The following is an 18,350-nucleotide window of genomic DNA, read 5'->3' on the forward strand; positions in this document are numbered from 1 at the left end:
ATCGCATTGAATGGCGGTGCTGGCTCGAAGGGCTGAATGGCCTACTCCTGCACCTATTGTCTATTGTCTATTGTCTATTGTCCCACCTGCCTGCATTTCAAGTCAAGTCAAGTCAAGTCAAATTTATTTGTCACATACACATACTCGATGTGCAGTGAAATGAAAGTGGCAATGCCTGCGGGTTGTGCACAAAAAGAATTACAGTTACAGCATATAAATAAAGTTAATAAGTTACTAAACATAGCACAAAAAGTGTCGACAAAAATTTAGTCTCTGGGGTTATCAAAGTTGACAGTCCTGATGGCCTGTGGGAAGAAGCTCCGTCTCATCCTCTCCGTTTTCACAGCGTGACAGCGGAGGCGTTTGCCTGACCGTAGCATCTGGAACAGTCCGTTACTGGGGTGGCAGGGGTCCCTCATGATCTTGCTTGCTCTGGATCTGCACCTCCTGATGTATAGGTCCTGCAGGGGGACGAGTGTAGTTCCCATGGTGCGTTCTGCCGAACGCACTACTCTCTGCAGGGCCATCCTGTCCTGGGCAGAGCTGTTCCCAAACCAGACTGTAATGTTGCCGGACAGGATGCTCTCTACAGCCCCAGAGTAGAAGCAATGAAGGATCCTCAGCGACACTCTGAATTTCCTCAGTTGTCTAAGGTGGTAAAGGCGCTGCTTAGCCTTACCCACCAGTGCGGCAATGTGCGTTGCCCACGTCAGATCCTCTGCGATGCGGACTCCCAAGTATTTGAAACTGCTCACCCTATCCGCAATAGACCCATTTATCTCCAGTGGCGTGTACGTCCTTGGATGTTTAGCCCTTCTGAAGTCCACAATCAGCTCCTTTGTTTTAGTGACATTCAAGAGGAGGCTATTGTCCTGACACCAGAGTGCCAGATCAGCCACCTCCTCCCGGTAGGCCTTCTCATCGTTGTTGGAGATCCGGCCCACCACCACAGTGTCATCAGCAAACTTGATGATGGAGTTGGAGCTGAACCTGGCCCTACAGTCATGTGTGTACAGGGAGTACAGTAGGGGGCTAAGGACGCAGCCCTGGGGGGATCCTATGTTCAGGGTGAGGGAGCTAGATGTGTGTTCCCCCATCCTGACCACTTGGGGCCTGGCAGTGAGAAAGTCCAGGACCCAGGCACACAGAGGGGTGCTAAGCCCCAGTTCCAGCAGCTTCTCAACCAGTCTGCTGGGGACTATTGTGTTGAATGCTGAACTAAAGTCAATGAACAGCATCCTCACATAGCCCCCCTGGCTGTCCAGATGAGAGAGAGCGGTGTGTAGTATCCCTCTAAACCTGTCCTATCCATGTACCTGTCTAACGTTGCGATAGTCCCAGCCTCAACTACCTCCTCCGGCAGCTCGTTCCATACACCCACCACCCTTTGTGTGAAAAAGTTACCCCTCAGGTTCCTATTAAATCTTTTCCCTCTCACCTTAAAGTATGTTTCAGAGGAACTGCAAAGGTTTGGTTTAGTTTAGTTTACTTTAGAGATACAGCGTGGAAACAGGCCCTTCGGCCCACTGAGTCCGCGCCGACCAGCGTTCAAAATTTACACTGAAGCCAATTAACCTACAAACCTGCATGTATTTGGAATGTGGGAGGAAACTGGAACGCCGGAGAAAACTCAGGGAGAACATAGAAACATAGAAAATAGGTGCAGGAGTAGGCCATTCGGCCCTTCGAGCCAGCACCGCCATTCAATATGATCAGGGCTGATCATCCAGAATCAGTAACCCCTTCCTGCTTTCTCCCCGTACCCCTTGATTCCGTTAGCCCTACGAGTGTGCAAACTCTACACAGACAGCACCCGTAGACATTATTGATCCTGGGTATTTATTCACAAAATGCTGGAGTAACTCAGCAGGTCAGGCAGCATCTCAGGAGAGAAGGAATGGGTGACGTTTCGGGTCGAGACCCTTCTCAGCAGGTCAGGCAGCATCTCAGGAGAGAAGGAATGGGTGACGTTTCGGGTCGAGACCCTTCTTCAGACTGAAGAAGGGTCTCGACCCGAAACGTCACCCATTCCTTCTCTCCTGAGATGCTGCCTGACCTGTTGAGTTACTCCAACATTTTGTGAATAAATACCTTCGATTTGTACCAGCATCTGCAGTTATTTTCTTATACTACTTATTGATCCCGGGTCTCTGGCGCTGTGAGACAGCAACTTTACCGCTGCGCCACCGTGCCACAAAGGTTTAGTTCCACTCTTCCAACCTACTTCATTGCACACCTTGCACTTTTTTTTTTTTTACCTCTGCACTTTTCTTCACCTGCAACTGTTGAAGTGAGGCCACACTTATTCCATATCCCCGAAGGATGCCAAGGATGCTAGGACTTGAGGGCCTGAGATAGATGGAGAGGTCGGGGAGGCTAGGACTTTATTACTTAGAGTGCAGGAGAATGGAATCAAATGTTATAGGTAGAAGGCAGGAGAGTGGAGTGGAGATGGAAAGATGGATCAGCCATGATCGGATGGCAGGGTAGACTCGACGGGCTGAATGGCCTAATTCTACTCCTATGACATGAACTTATGAGGAGTGCACAAAAACACAACAAACTCGGCTTTAAAAATATCCACTGACCTGGCCTCCACAGCCTTCTGTGGCAATGGATTCTCACAGATTCACCACCCTCTGACTAAAGAAATTCCTCCTCATCCCCTTTCCAAAGGTACGTCCTTTTATTCTGAGGCTGTGCCCTCTGGTCCTAGACTCTCCCACTATTGGAAACATCCTCTCCACATCCACTCTATCCAGGCCTTTCACTATTCGCTAAGTTTCAATGAGGTCCCCCCTCATCATAGAAACATAGAAAATAGGTGCAGGAGGAGGCCATTTGGCCTTTCGAGCCAGCACCGCCATTCATTGTGATCATGGCTGATCATCCACAATCAGTAACCCGTGCCTGCCTTCTCCCCATATCCCTTGATTCCGCTAGCCAGTAGAGCTCTATCTAACTCTCTTTTAAATTCATCCAGTGAATTGGCCTCCACTGCCTTCTGTGGCAGAGAATTCCACAAATTCACAACTCTCTGGGTGGGAAAAGTTTCTTCTCACCTAAGTTTTAAATGTGGTCTCCCCTTTATTCTACGTCTAGCTTGTCCAGTCCTTTAATGATTTTATACGTCTCTATAAGATCCCCTCTCATCCTTTTAAACTCCAGCAAGTACAGGCCCAGTGCCGTCAAACATTCCTCCCGCGTACATATGAAGACCCAGTGTGCTTTTTGTGGGAGCTTGCTATGTACAAATTGTCGACAAAAAAAAGCTGGAGTAACTCAGCGGGACAGGCAGCATCTCTGGAGAGAAGACGTCTGAAGAAGGGTCTCGACTCAAAACGTAGCCCATTCTTTTTCTCTAGAGATGCTGCTTGTCCCACTGAGTAACTCCAGCTCTTTGTGGCTAACTTCGGTTTAAACCAGCATCTGCAGTTCCTTCCTACACAAGTACAAATTGTACATGCTTTAGGTTAGCTCAGTTTAGAGATAAAGAGCGGAAACAGGCCCTTCGGCCCACCGAGTCCGCGTCGCCCAGCGATCCCTGCACATTAACACTATCCCACACACACTAGGGACAATTTTTACATTTACCCAGTCAATTAACCTACATACCTGTACGTCTTTGGAATGTGGGAGGAAACCGAAGATCTCGGAGAAAACCCACGCAGGTCACGGGGAGAACGTACAAACTCCGTACAGACGGCGCCCGTAGTCGGGACCGGTGCTGCATTCACTGAGTCCGAGTCTCCGGCGCTGCATTCACTGTAAGGCAGCAACTCTACCGTGCCGCCAGATAGTTTAGAGATACAGCGCGGAAACAGGCCCTTCTGCCCACCAAGTCATCGCCGACCAGTGACTCTCGTACATTATCGCTATCCTACGCACACTAGGGACAATTTACTAGTTTTACCGAATCCAATTGACCTACAAACCTGGACGTCTTTGGAGTGTGGGAGGAAACCGGAGCACCCGGAGAAAACCCACGCAGGTTACTGGGAGAACGTACAAACTTAGCACAGACAGCACCCGTAGTCAGGATGGAACCCGGGTCTCTGGCGCTGTGAGGCAGCAACTCTAACGCTGCGCCACTGTGCTGCATAAAAATGCTCAAATGGGTCGTAATAACACTTTGGGACATTGCAACAGCTGCTGTGGGAACATGGACTGAGATACAATGAACATGGACTGAGATACAATGCTGTGGGAACATGGACTGAGATACAATTTGACTTGTTTTGCGTGCAGTCAAAACCACACGTAAATAGAACATAAAACATTAAACTGTGCAGTACAGGAACGGGCCCTTCGGCCCACATTGCCCATGCTGTACATGATGCCAAGATAAAGTAATCCGAATTGAATTGAATTGGATTGAATAAATTTTATTGGCCAAGCATGTACACATACAAGGAATGTCACTTGGTGCTCCGCTCGCAAGTAACAACACGAACATACAGTAAACAATTAAGATTAAAGCATAAAACATTAAGAATAAAACATTATAGCTTAACCATGTGAATGAAATAAAATACCAGAGCAAAAGGAGGCTACAGACTTTTAGTTGTTGAGTAGAGCTGCTGCTCGTGGAACAAAAGCTGTTTTTATGTCCGGTGGTGGCGGCTTTGACAGTCCGGAGTCGCCTTCCAGAGGGAAGTGCTTCGAAGAGTTTGTGGCCAGGGTGAGAGGGGTCAGAGATGATCTTGCCCGCTCGCTTCCTGGGCCTTGCAGTGTACAGTTCGTCAATGGGGGGGGGGGAAGGTTGCAGCCAACAACCTTCTCAGCTGTGCGAACGATCCGTTGCAGCCTCCGGATGTCGTGCTTGGTGGCTGAGCCAAACCAGACCATGATGGAGAAGGTGAGGACGGACTCTACGATGGCAGTATAGAATTGGACCGTCATTGCCTGTGGCAGATTGTGTTTCTTCAGTTGCCGCAGGAAGTACATCCTCTGTTGGGCCTTTTGGACTGTGGAGTCGATGGTGGCCCCCCATTTAAGGTCCCTGGAGATGATAGTTCCAAGGAACTTAAATGACTCCACAGATGTGACTGAGGTGTTGTTGATGGTGAGTGGGGGGAGGGGAGGGGGAGCTCTCCTAATGTCTATTATCTCATCTATACATTGTGATATACATTGTGATTATGATTGTGTGTGTTATTGCTTATTTTTTATTGCTTACTTTTATTGGTCTTATTGTTGGACAGTGGGTAATTTTTCATTTCACTGCGCATTTATGTCTTTGTGACAAATAAATTGACTATTGACTATTGTAAACGGCTCGATTGTAATCATGTATTGATCGCCTTTCCGCTGGCTGGTTAGCACACAACAAAAGCTTCTCACTCTACCTCGCTGCACGTGACAATAAACTAAACTGAACTCATCTGCGTGCATGTGATCCATATCCCTCCAAAAGAAAAAGACACAAAGTGGTGGAGTAACTCATTGGGTCAGGCAGCATCTCTGGTGAAAATGCATAGGTGACGTTTCGGGACGGACAATAGACAATAGGTGCAGGAGGAGGCCATTCGGCCCTTCGAGCCAGCACCGCCATTCAATGTGATCATGGCTGATCATTCTCAATCAGTACCCCGTTCCTGCCTTCTCCAGGAGACCTTCTCCTTCTATACTCCGACACCATTCTAGTACTTTACAGCAAGGGGGGGTCACAGTTTAAGAATAATGGGGAGGCCATTTAGGACTGAGGTGTGCAGTTTTGGTCTCCTAATTTGAGGAAGAACATTATTGCTATTGAGGGAGTGCAGCGTAGGTTCACCAGATTAATTCCCGGGATGGAGGGACTGACATAAGATGAAAGAATGGGTCGACTGGGCTTATATTCACCGGAATTTAGAAGGATGAGAGAGGATCTTATAGAAACATATAAAATTCTTAAGGGATTGGACAGGATAGATGCCAGAAAAAAGTTCCCGATATTGGGGGAATCCAGAACCAGGGGTCACAGTTTATGAATAAGGGGTAGGCCATTTAGGACTGAGATGAGGAAAAACATTTTCACCCAGAGAGTTGTGAATCTGTGGAATTTTCTGCCACAGAAGGTAGTGGAGGCCAATTCACTGGATGTATTCAAGAGAGAGCTAGATAGAGCTCTTAAGGATAGCGGAGTCAGGGGGTATGGGGAGAAAGCAGGAACGGGGTACTGATTGAGAATGATCAGCCATGATCACATTGAATGGCGGTGCTGGCTCGAAGGGCCGAATGGCCTACTCCTGCACCTATTGTCTATTGTCTAATAGGTGACGTTTCAGGACGGACAATAGACAATAGACAATAGGTGCAGGAGGAGGCCATTCGGCCCTTCGAGCCAGCACCGCCATTCAATGTGATCATGGCTGATCATTCTCAATCACTACCCCGTTCCTGCCTCCTCCAGGAGACCTTCTCCTTCTATACTCTGACACCATTCTAGTACTTTACAGCAAGGGGGTGTCACAGTTTAAGAATAAAGGGGAGGCCATTTAGGACTGAGATGAAGAAAAAAAAATTCACCCAAAGAGTTGTGAATCTGTCGAATTCTCTGCCACAGAAGGCAGTGGAGGCCAATTCACCGGATGTTTTCAAGAGAGAGTTAGATTTAGCTCTTAGGGCGAACGGAATCAAGGGAAGAAGCAGGAACGGGATAGTGATTTTGGATGATCAGTCATGATCATATTGAATGGTGGCGCTGGCTCGAGGGGCTGAATGGCCTACTCCAGCACCTATTTTCCACGTTTCCATGTTTATCTCCTCCATCACACCATTTCTCCTTCACCCCATCACAAGGGAAGTTCAACGATTAATTATTTTTAAGCAACTGGCTGAAACCAGAGACTGAAGGCCACAGCTGTGGGAACAGCAGGGAACCGACACTGACTGAGGGCAGAGACCTAATCAATTGCTAATGCTCGCAAGAAGACAAACAGGATAGGGCGGGTTTAGAGGGATATGGGCCAAACGCAGGCCCACGGGACTAGTGTAGCCGGGACACGTTGGTCAGAGTTTGGTTTAGAGATTACAGCGCGGAAACAGGCCCTGCGGCCCCACCGTGTCCGCGCCGACCAGCGATCCCCGCACACTAACACTATCCCGCACACACTAGGGGCGATTTACATTTATACCAAGGGCAGAAACCCAAGCCAATTAACCTGCAAACCTGCACGTCTTTGGAGCGCGGGAGGGAAGCCTAAGATCTCGGGGAAAACCCACGGGGAGAACGTTCAAAAACTCCGTACAGACAGCGCCCGTAGTCGGGATCGATCCCGGGTCTCTGGCGCTGCAAGTGCTGAAAGGCAGCAACTCTGCCGCTGCGCCACCGTGACGCACCAGTGTTCAGAAGTTCATAAGTGATAGGAGAAGAATCAGGCCATTCGGCCCATCAAGTCTACTCTGCCATTCAATCATGGCTGATCTTTCTCACCGTTTTAATTGGCTTCTGTAAATTGGCCCGAGTGTGCAGGAAGAACTAGTATGCGGGTAATCGCGGGGAGACAGGAACACAGTGGGCTGAAGGGCCTGTTTCAACACTGCACCTCTAAACTAAACTGTGAATCTGTACACTGGGGACGACCCGACAATAGACAATAAACAATAGACAATAGATGCAGGAGTAGGCCATTCGACCCTTCGAGCCAGCACCGCCATTCAATGTGATCATGGCTGATCATTCTCAATCAGTACCCCGTTCCTGCCTTCTCCCCATACCCCCTGACTCTGCTATCCTTAAGGGTTTTTATCTAGCTCTCTCTTGAAAGCATTCAGAGAATTGGCCTCCACTGCCTTCTGAGGCAGAGAATTCCGCAGATTCACAATTCTCTGACTGAAAACGTTTTTCCTCATCTCCGTTCTAAATGGCCTACCCATTATTCTTAAACTGTGGCCCCTTGTTCTGGACTCCCCCAACATTGGGAACATGTTTCCTGCCTCTAACGTGTCCAACCCCTTAATAATCTTATACGTTTCGATAAGATCCCCTCTCATCCTTCTAAATTCCAGTGTATACAAGCCTAGTCGCTCCAGTCTTTCAACCTATGACAGTCCCGCCATTCCGGAAATTAACCTAGTAAACCTACGCTGCACGCCCTCAATAGCAAGAATATCCTTCCTCAAATTTGGAGACCAAAACTGCACACAGTACTCCAGGTGCGGTCTCACTAGGGCCCTGTACAACTGCAGAAGGACCTCTTTGCTCCTATACTCAACTCCTCTTGTTATGAAGGCCAACATTCCATTGGCTTTCTTCACTGCCTGCTGTACCTGCATGCTTCCTTTCAGTGACTGATGCACTATGACACCCAGATCTCGTTGTACGTCCCCTGTTCCTAACTTGACACCATTCAGACCGGGGTGAGACTGGTCCTTGATGATGCTGCTGGCCTTGCAGAGGCAGCGTGAGGTGTAGATGGAGTCAATGGAAGGAAGGTTGGTTTGTTTGTGCGATGGTCTGGGTTGCATCCACAATTGTAGAGCGGACAGTGGAATCTCTGGCGCTGCGAGGTGGCAACTCTACCGCTGCACCACTGTGCCGCCCCTAATGGAGAGCATGCAAAGCAAAGCTTGTGACTGTACCTCAATGATAAGTTTAGTTTAGAGATACAGCGCGGAAACAGGTCCACTCGGCCCACCGGGACCGCGCCGACCAGCGATCCCTGCACATTAACGCTATCCTACACCAACTAGGAACAATTTTACATTTATACCAGGCCAATTAACCTACAAACCTGCACGTCTTTGGAGTGTGGAAGGAAACCGAAGATCTCGGGGAAATCCCATGAGGGTCACGGGAGAACGTACAAACTCCGTACAGACAGCGCTCAACCTGTCCAGGTCACCCTGCGACCTCCTAACATCCTCTTAGACAATAGACAATAGGTGCAGGAGGAGGCCATTCGGCCCTTCGAGCCAGCACCGCCATTCAATGTGATCATGGCTGATCATTCTCAATCAGTACCCCGTTCCTGCCTTCTCACCATACCCCCTGACTCCGCTATCTTTAAGAGCTCTATCTAGCTCTCTCTTGAATGCATTCAGAGAATTGGCCTCCACTGCCTTTTGAGGCAGAGAATTCCACAGATTCACAACTCCCTGACTGAAAAAGCTTTCCTCATCTCAGTTCTAAATGGGCGTTTCACAGTCCTCTTCACAGATCTTGGAGAAAACCCACGCGGTCACGGGGAGAAGGTACGAAACTCCGTACAGACAGCGCCCGTGGTCGGGATCGAACCCGGGTCTGCGGCGCTGCTTTCGCTGGAAGGCGGCGACTCTACCGCCGCGCTGCCGTGACCGCCGCCTCACGGAGCATGCGAAGCAAAGCTTGTGACCGTACCTCAAAGGCGAAGCTGAACGGAGCCACTGACCTTGGTGGTGCTGTCGTGGGAACGCTGGTACCGCTTCCAGCGGCAACCGTAGATCCCCGTGAGGAAGGACAGGCAGAGTTGCGGCTCGTAGTACTGAAGTGGTTGGTGTTTCACCATGCTCCCTCGACCCCTGTAGGGGGGGGTGTGGACCTCAACAACCCATCAGACCACTCTGCACCTGGGAACAGGAGACAAAAACCCGACACCATCAAATCTAACTGTGCAGGAAAGAACTGCAGACGCTGGTTTGAAATTGGAGACAGACACAAAATGCTGGAGTAACTCAGCGGGTCAGGCAGCATCTCCGGAGAGAAGGAACGGGTGACGTTTCGGGTTGAGCCCCTTCTTCAGCATCTCTGGAGATATCAATAGACAATAGACAATAGGTGTAGGAGTAGGCCATTCGGCCCTTAAGAGCCAGCACCACCATTCAATGTGATCATGGCTGATCATTCTCAATCAGTACACTGGAATTTAGAAGGATGAGAGGATACATTGGAATTTAGAAGGATGAGAGGAGATCTTATCGAAACGTATAAGATTATTAAGGGGTTGGACACGTTAGAGGCAGGAAACATGTTCCCAATGTTGGGGGGAGTCCAGAACAAGGGGCCACAGTTTCAAAATAAGGGGTAGGCCATTTAGAAATGAGATGAGGAAAAACTTTTTCAGTCAGAGAGTTGTGAATCTGTGGAATTCTCTGCCTCAGAAGGCAGTGGAGGCCAATTCTCTGAATGCATTCAAGAGAGAGCTAGATAGAACTCTTAAGGATAGCGGAGTCAGGGGGTATGGGGAGAAGGCAGGAACAGGGTACTGATTGAGAATGATCAGCCATGATCACATTGAATGGCGGTGCTGGCTCGAAGGGCTGAATGGCCTCCTCCTGCACCTATTGTCTATTGTCTATAGTACCCCGTTCCTGCCTTCTCCCCATACCCCCTGACTCCGCTATCTTTAAGAGCTCTATCTAGCTCTCTCTTGAAAGCATCCAGAGGATTGGCCTCCACTGCCTTCTGAGGCAGAGAATACTTTGCCTGATTTGAAGCATCTCCCGCTGAGTTACTCCAGTATTTTGCGACCATTTACAGTTAAATCTAAATCAAGTGGAAACAAAAAAACCTTCCGAGTCCAAGTTGACCTGTGGTAGAATGGAACTGATCACGTGGTGGTGTGGCGGTCATGTTACTTGATCAATTGTGTCTAAGGTTGAACCATTGATCCAGTGACGGTTCAAATCCCAATACAGCAACGTTAGAAATTTAGTTTAGCTTTGAGATACAGCGTGGAAACAGGCCCTTCAGCCCACCGAGTACATACCGACCACCTGTACACAAGGGTGGAAACAGGCCCTACAGCCCACCGAGTCCACAACGATAGGGTTGCCAACTATCTCACTCCCAAATAAGGGACAAGGTGACGTCACCGCCCCGCGCCCCAAGTGACCTCACCCAGCCAGCGGCCACGTGCTCCCGCTCCACCAATGGCGGCCGCCCGGGCCGGGAGGCGGGTTGCTATGCAACCTCCTTCAGGCAGCGCCCGGGCCTCCGGACCTACACTGTCCGGGCCTACAGCGCCCCCCCGGGCCTACAGCGCCCCCCAGGCCTACAGCGCCCCCCCCCCCCCCCGGGCCTACAGCGTCTCCCCGGGCTTACAGCGTCCCCCCGGGCCTACAGCGTCCCCCCGGGCCTACAGCGTCCCCCGGGCCTAATGCAGGCGGTTCCTTATGGGACAATACGGGATGTGCCAGCTAATACAGGACAGTTGGCAACCCAAACAAGGGTGGAAACAGGCCCTTCAGCCCACCGAGTCCACGCCGACCACCTGTTCACAAGGATGGAAACAGGCACTTCGGCCCACCGAGTCCACGCCGACCACCTGTATGTACACAAGGGTGGAAACAGGCCCTTCGGCCCACCGAGTGCGTGTCGACCAACGACCACCCACACATAGGTTTAGTTTACCATAAAGACTGACCAGTTTAGTTTAGTTCAGAGGTACAGTGAGGAAACAGGCTCTTCTGCCCACCGAGACCGCACCGACCGGCAATCCCCGCACATGAAAACTACCCGACACACACTAGGGACAATTTTACATTTTTATACATTTCCCTCAAGCCAATTAACCTACAAACTGATAAGTCTTTGGAGTGTGGGAGGAAGCTGAAGATCTCGGAGTAAACCCGGCTGACCATCGATCACCCACACACGAGTTTCGTTTAGTTCAGAGAGACAGTGTGGAAATAGGCCCTTTGACCCGCCCAGTCCACGCCCACCATTGATCGCCCACAATCTAGTTCAGTTTACCGGAAAGACTGACCAGCCTTAGTTTGGTTTAGTTCAGAGATACAGCGTGGAAACAGGAACTTCGGCCCACCGGTCACCTGCACTCTAGTTTAGTTTCGAGATACTTGCCCACAATGAACAACAACATGCCCCATCCACACTAGTCCCACCTGCCTGAATTTGACCCATAACCCTTTTAAACCTGTCCTATCCATGCACCTGTCCAAAGGTCTCTTAAACTTTGTGATAGTACCATAAACAAATATTCTCTTGAACTTCTCCAGGTATACAGTAGAGAGCATATTGACTGGTTACATCACGGCCTGGTTCAGCAACTCAAACAAAGCCCAGGAGCGGAAAATAGACAATAGACAATAGGTGGAGGAGTAGGCCATTCGACCCTTCGAGCCAGCACCACCATTCAATGTGATCATGGCTGATCATTCTCAATCAGTACCCCGTTCCTGCCTTCTCCCCATACCCCCTGACTCCGCTACCCTTAAGAGCTCTATCCAGCTCTCTCTTGAATGCATTCAGAGAATTGGCCTCCACTGCCTTCTGAGGCAGAGAATTCCACAGATTCACAACTCTCTGACTGAAAAAGACTGCAAAAGGTTTTGATGGGTACCCTGTTATAGGTACTGACCTCCACACCATCGAAGGGATCTACAGGGGCCACTGCCTCATCAGAGACCCACACCATCCTTGCCACGCTCTCATTTCACCCCTGCCATGGGGAAGAAGGTACAGGAGCCGGTGAACTGTAACATCCAGGTTCAGGAACAGCTTCTTCCCGATAGCCATCAGACCGTTAAACACCACACCCTCCAAATAGGCTCTGAATTACATGGGACTGCCTTTGCAATGTAATTATTCCTTGTTTATATTTTGTACATACTGATTTTTTGTTGTTGTTAATTATGGTGTTTACAGAGTACTATGTTTACTTATTTTTTTTAAATTTTAGTTTTAGAGGTACTGAGAGAAAACAGGCCCATCGGCCCACCGAGTCTGCACCGACCAGCGATTCCAACGCTAACCTACACACACGAGGGACAATTTACACTTATACGAAGCCAATTAACCTACAAACCTGTAAGTCTTTGGAGTGTGGGAGGAAACTGAAGATATCGGATATGATAGTGGTGCTGGCTCGAAGGGCCGAATGGCCTACTCCTGCACCTATTGTCTATTGATCAGCCATGATCATATTGAATGGCAGTGCTGGCTCGAAGGGCCGAATGGCCTACTCCTGCACCTATTGTCTATTGATCAGCCATGATCATATTGAATGCCAGTGCTGGCTCGAAGGGCCAAATGGCCTACCCCTGCACCTATTTTCTGTGTTTGTATGCTATGGGCTGTAGTCCAAGACTCTCCCACGAGTGGAAATATCTTCTCCGCATCCACTCTATCCAGGCCTTTCCTTATTTGGTAAGATTCGATTAGATCCCCTCTCATCCATCTAAACTCCAGTGAGCACGGGCCCAGTGCCGTCAAATGCTCTGCTTGGGCAGAATTGCTTGATGGGCCGAACGGCCTGTTTGTGTGTGCATCCAATGTAACTTGATGCGAGAAGGAGACACAGAGCATGCTCATTTATATAGGTGGGCGACACAATGGCGCAGCGGTAGAGTTGCTGCCTTGCAGCGCCAGAGACCTGGGTTCGATCCCGACTGTGGGCGCTGTCTGTACAGAGTTCGTACATTCTCACCGTGACCGCATGGGTGTTCTCCGGGTGCTCCGGTTTCCTCCCACACTCCAAAGACGTGCAGGGTTGTTGGATAATTGGCGTGGTGCAAGTGTAAATTCTCCCTTGCGTGTGTGGGATAGTGTTAGTGTGCGGGGATCGCTGGTCGGTGCGGACGTGGTGGGCAGAGGGGCCTGTTCCCGCGCTGTACCTCTAAACTAAAAGGATGTCCGTTTGTTTGCGTGTGACAGGCTACGGTTGCCAACTGTCCCGTATTAGCCGGGGCATCCCGTATGTTGGACTAAATTGGTTTGTCCCTTACGGGACCGCCCTTGTCCTGTATTAGGCCCAGGGGGCGCTGTAGGCCTGGGCGCTGTAGGTCCGGACACTGTAGGCCCAGACACTGTAGGGCCGGACACTATAGGCCCGGACACTGTAGGCCCGGACACTGTAGGCCGGGACAATGTAGGCCCGGACAATGTAGGCCCGGACACTGTAGGCCCGGACACTGTAGGCCCGGACACCGTAGGCCCGGACACTGTAGGCCCGGACACTGTAGGCCCGGAGGCCGCTGTAGGCCTGGACAGTGGAGGCCCATAGGCCCAGGCACCGCCTAACGGAGGTTGCGTAGCAACCCGCTTCCCTAAACTAAAAGGATGTCCGTTTGTTTGTGTGTGACGGGCTCCGGTTGCTAACTGTCCCGTATTAGCCGGGGCATCCTGTATGTTGGGCTAAATTGGTTTGTCCCGTACGGGACTGCCCTTGTCCTATATTAATCCCGGGGGGTGCTGTAGGCCTGGACACTGTAGGCCCGGACAATGTAGGCCTGGACAATGTAGGCCCGGACACTGTAGGCCCTGACGCTGTAGGCCTGGACAGTGGAGGCCCGGGCACCGCCTAACAGAGGTTGCGTAGCAACCCGCCTCCCGGCCCGGGCGGCCGCCATCTGTGGAGCGGGAGCACGTGGCCACCCTGGCTGGGTGAGGTCACGTGGGGCGGCGACGTCACCTTTTGTCCCTTATTTGGGAGCGAGATAGTTGGCAACCCTCTAGGGGAGAGGTGAGATGCTCGGTGGAGGGGAGAGTGAGGACAATCCCCACTACAAACTCAGGCCAGCGTGGAACACCACCTCTCCCACCGCACTAGCACGCGCACATTGATTTGTGTCAACAAGGATGTTTCTGGGTTGAGATAACACAGCAGCTTGCGTTTGTCAGCGTTTGTCACACACAATCCGCCTCCTGGCCACTCCCCGCAGCTTCTGACAAGCTGTGACCTATCCTCATATAGCAGGATGTGGGGGGGGGGGGGGGGGGGAGGGGAGGATAGAGGAGGTGTAAGCGGTAAACAAAAGTACAGAGGGAGGGTTGGGGCACACAGGGACGGGGAGAGAGAGACAGAGACAGAGAGAGGGGGACAGAGAGAGGGAGGGAGGGAGACAGAGAGAGGGAGACAGAGAGAGGGAGGGAGGGAGGGAGACAGAGAGAGAGGGACAGAGGGAGGGACACAGAGAGAGACTGAGAGAGGGAGACAGAGAGAGAGAGGGAGGGAGAGAGACAGACAGAGAGAGACAGACAGAGAGAGGGAGACAGAGAGGGACACAGAGAGAGGGAGACAGAGAGAGACAGACAGACAAAGGCATTGGGGGGGGGGAGCGGAAAATGGAGGGGGGGGGGGGAAGTGGGAATTACAGAGCACTGTGCTTGGCAGCGGCCCACCACCGTGGGGTGAACTCTCCAGGGGAGGTCCCGTCTCCCACCGAGAGTCCCGATCAATATTGTCCACAAAGTATGTCACTGGGAGGCCACAAACCTTCTCCCCCCCCCCCCCCCCCCCCCCCCCCAGGCCTGTTGTATCACAGCCAAACATTCCTGAGAGTTCAGCGCAAACAAACCCAGTCATGTTAGACAATAAACGGCAGGTGAACGAACCATCGCTGTCTTCAATGTTGTAGAGTCACACAGCGTGGAAACAGGCCCTTCAGCCCAACTTGCCCATGCCGCCCAACATGGTCCCCATGTACACTGGTCCCACCAGCCTGCGTATGGCCCATATCCCTCCAAACCTGTCCCGCTCACGTACCTGTCCAAATGTTTCTTAAACGCTGTGATAGTCCCAGCCTCAACTACCTCCTCTGGCAGCTTGTTCCATACACCCGCCACTCTGTGTGTGAAAACGTTACCCCTCAGGTTCATAGAAACATAAAAACCATGAAAAATAGGTGCAGGAGTCGGCCCTTCGAGCCAGCACCGCCATTCAATGTGATCATGGCTGATCATCCAGCTCAGTATGCCTTCTCTCCATACCCCCTGATCCCTTTAGCCACAAGGGCCAACTCTAACTCCCTCTTAAATATAGCCAATGAACTGGCCTCAACTACCTTCTGTGGCAGAGAATTCCACAGACTCACCACTCTGTGTGAATAAATAGGTTCAAGGTGAAGGGGAAAAGATTTAATAGTAATCCGAGGGGTAACTTTTTCACACACAGGGAGGTGGGTGTATGGAAGGAGCTGCCAGAGGAGGTAGTTGAGGCTGGGACTATCCCACCTGGCTGATCATCCAAAATCAGTACCCCGTTCATGCTTTCTCCCCACATCCCTTGATTCCGTTAGCCCAAAGAGCTAAATCTAACTCTCTTGAAAACATCCAGTGAATTCTCTGTGACAGAGAATTTCACAGATTCACAACTCTCTGGGTGAAATAGATTCTTCTCATCTCAGTTCCTACTGAATCTTTCCCCCCTCACCTTAATCCTCTGTCCTCTGGTCATCGATTCCCCTACTTTGGGCAAGAGACTCTGCGCATCTATCCAATCTATTCATAGAGTCATAGAGTGATACAGTGTGGAAACAGGCCCGACAGCACAACTTGCCCATACCGGCCATCATGTCCCCATCTACACTGGTCCCACCAGCCTGCGTTTGGCCCATATCCCTCCAAACCTGTCCCATCCATGTACCTGTCTAACTGTTTCTTAAACGATGGGATAGTCCCAGCCTCAACTACCTCCTCTGGCAGCTCGTTCCATACACCCACCACCCTCTGTGTGAAAAAGTTACCCCTCGGATTCCTATTAAATCTTTTCCCCTTCACCTTGAACCAATGTCCTCTGGTCCTCGATTCCCTGACTCTGGGCAAGAGACTCTGTGCATCAACCTGACCTATTCCTTTCATGAATTTTTCTGACCTATTCCTTTCATGAATTTATCAACTACTAACATCACTATCACGAAGCTGTGGTAATCCAGGCCCCCGATGGACAACCCCTTGACCAACCCCCAGCTCCAGTCCAACAAGGGTTGCAGGGTGGCACGGTGGCACAGCGGTAGAGTTGCTACCTCACAGTGCCAGAGACCCGGGTTCAATAGACAATAGGTGCAGGAGGAGGCCATTTGGCCCTTCGAGCCAGCACCGCCATTCAATGTGATCATGGCTGATCATTCTCAATCAGTACCCCGTTCCTGCCTTCTCCCCATACCCCCTGACTCCGTTATCCTTAAGAGCTCTATCTAGCTCTCTCTTGAACGCATTCAGAGAACTGGCCTCCACTGCCTTCTGAAGCAGAGAATTCCACAGATTTACAACTCTCTGACTGAAAAGGTTTTTCCTCATCTCCGTTCTAAATGGCCTACCCCTTATTCTTAAATGGTGGCCCCTGGTTCTGGTGGTTCTGGACTCCCCCAACATTGTCCCGTATGGGACAAACCAATTTAGCCCAAAATACAGGATATCCCGGCTAATACGGCAACCCTCGTCTCTATGGAGTTTGTACGTTCTCCCCGTGACCTACATGGGTTTTCTCTGAGATCTTCGGTTTCCTCCCACACTCCAAACACATGCAGGCTTGCAGGTTAATTGGCTTGGGATAAATATAAATTGTCCCCAATGTGCATATACAGTGTTAATGTGCGGGGATCGCTGGTCGGCGTGGACTCGGTGGGCCGAAGGGCCTGTTTCGGCGCTGTATCTCTAAACTAAAACTAAACAGGATTCATGTGTAGGAAGGAACTGCAGATCTGGTTTAAACCGAAGATAAGACACAAAAAAAAGTTGGAGTAACAGCGGGTCACACAGCATCTCTGGAGAAAAGGAATAGGTGACGTTTCGGGTCGAGACTCTTGTCAGACTCGTTTTAGGTCGAGACCCTAATTCAGACTTCTGAAGAAGGGTCTCAAGCCGAAACGTCACCTATTCCTTTTCTCCAGAGATGCTGCCTGACCTGCTGAGTTACTTAAGCTAACATGGATTAAGGTCATAATTTCACATGGAATAGGAGTAGAATTAGGCTATTTGGCCCATCGAGTCTACTCCGCCATTCAATCATGGCTGATCTATCTCTCCCTCCTAACCCCATTCTCCTGCCTTCTCCCCGTAACCCCTGACACCCGCACTAATCAAGAATCTATCTATCTCTGCTGTAAAAATACCCACTGACTTGGCCTCCACAGCCGTCTGTGGCAAAGAATTCCACAGATTCACCAGCCTCTGACTAAATAAATTTCTCCTCATCTCCTTCCTAAAGGAACGTCCTTTAATTCTCAGACTGTGACCTCCAGCCCTGGACTCTCCCACTAGTGGAAACATCCTCTCCACATCCACTCCATCCAGGCCTTTCACTATTCGGTAAGTTTCAATGAGGTCCCCCCCCCTCATCCTTCTAAACTCCAGCGAGCACAGGATTCACATGACTTGCCTCCTCTGATCTTTCACCCAGTTACTATGGTGCTTCCGAAACCCGGCAGCAGCAAACACGATGATTCCCGGAATTCCCTGAACTCTCACTTAATGTTTGGAACTGGACCAGGAAGTGCTTGAACACAGAGTCTTCATTTAGTCAGGAATTCATTAACTGATTGAAAACCAACACTCTCCTGCAATCAAAGGCAGACATAAAAAGCTAGAGTAACTCAACGGGTCAGGCAGCGTCTCTGGAGAAAACAGGTACAGCAGGCAGCGAAGAAAGCCAAATGTAATTTTAGATTTAGAGAAACAGGTCCTTCGGCCCATCGGGTCCGCGCCGCCC

The 18,350-nt window shown here is 50.5% G+C and overlaps 1 protein-coding gene across 4 annotated transcripts in view; it reads right to left on the minus strand.

Annotated features, from left to right (window-relative positions):
- Window positions 1–18,350, minus strand: part of gdpd5b (glycerophosphodiester phosphodiesterase domain containing 5b) — a 158,121-nt gene that overhangs the window by 79,087 nt on the left and 60,684 nt on the right. For all 4 annotated transcript variants that reach the window (XM_078401985.1, XM_078401983.1, XM_078401984.1 and 1 more), the window contains exon 2: window positions 9,354–9,531. In XM_078401985.1, coding sequence (XP_078258111.1) covers window positions 9,354–9,470 — 117 coding nt within the window. In that variant the 5' untranslated portion in view covers window positions 9,471–9,531. The remainder of the gene's footprint in view (window positions 1–9,353; window positions 9,532–18,350) is intronic.

This window comes from Rhinoraja longicauda, chromosome 7 (genome assembly GCF_053455715.1).
Source record: "Rhinoraja longicauda isolate Sanriku21f chromosome 7, sRhiLon1.1, whole genome shotgun sequence".
Classification (NCBI taxonomy): Eukaryota; Metazoa; Chordata; class Chondrichthyes; order Rajiformes; family Arhynchobatidae; genus Rhinoraja; species Rhinoraja longicauda.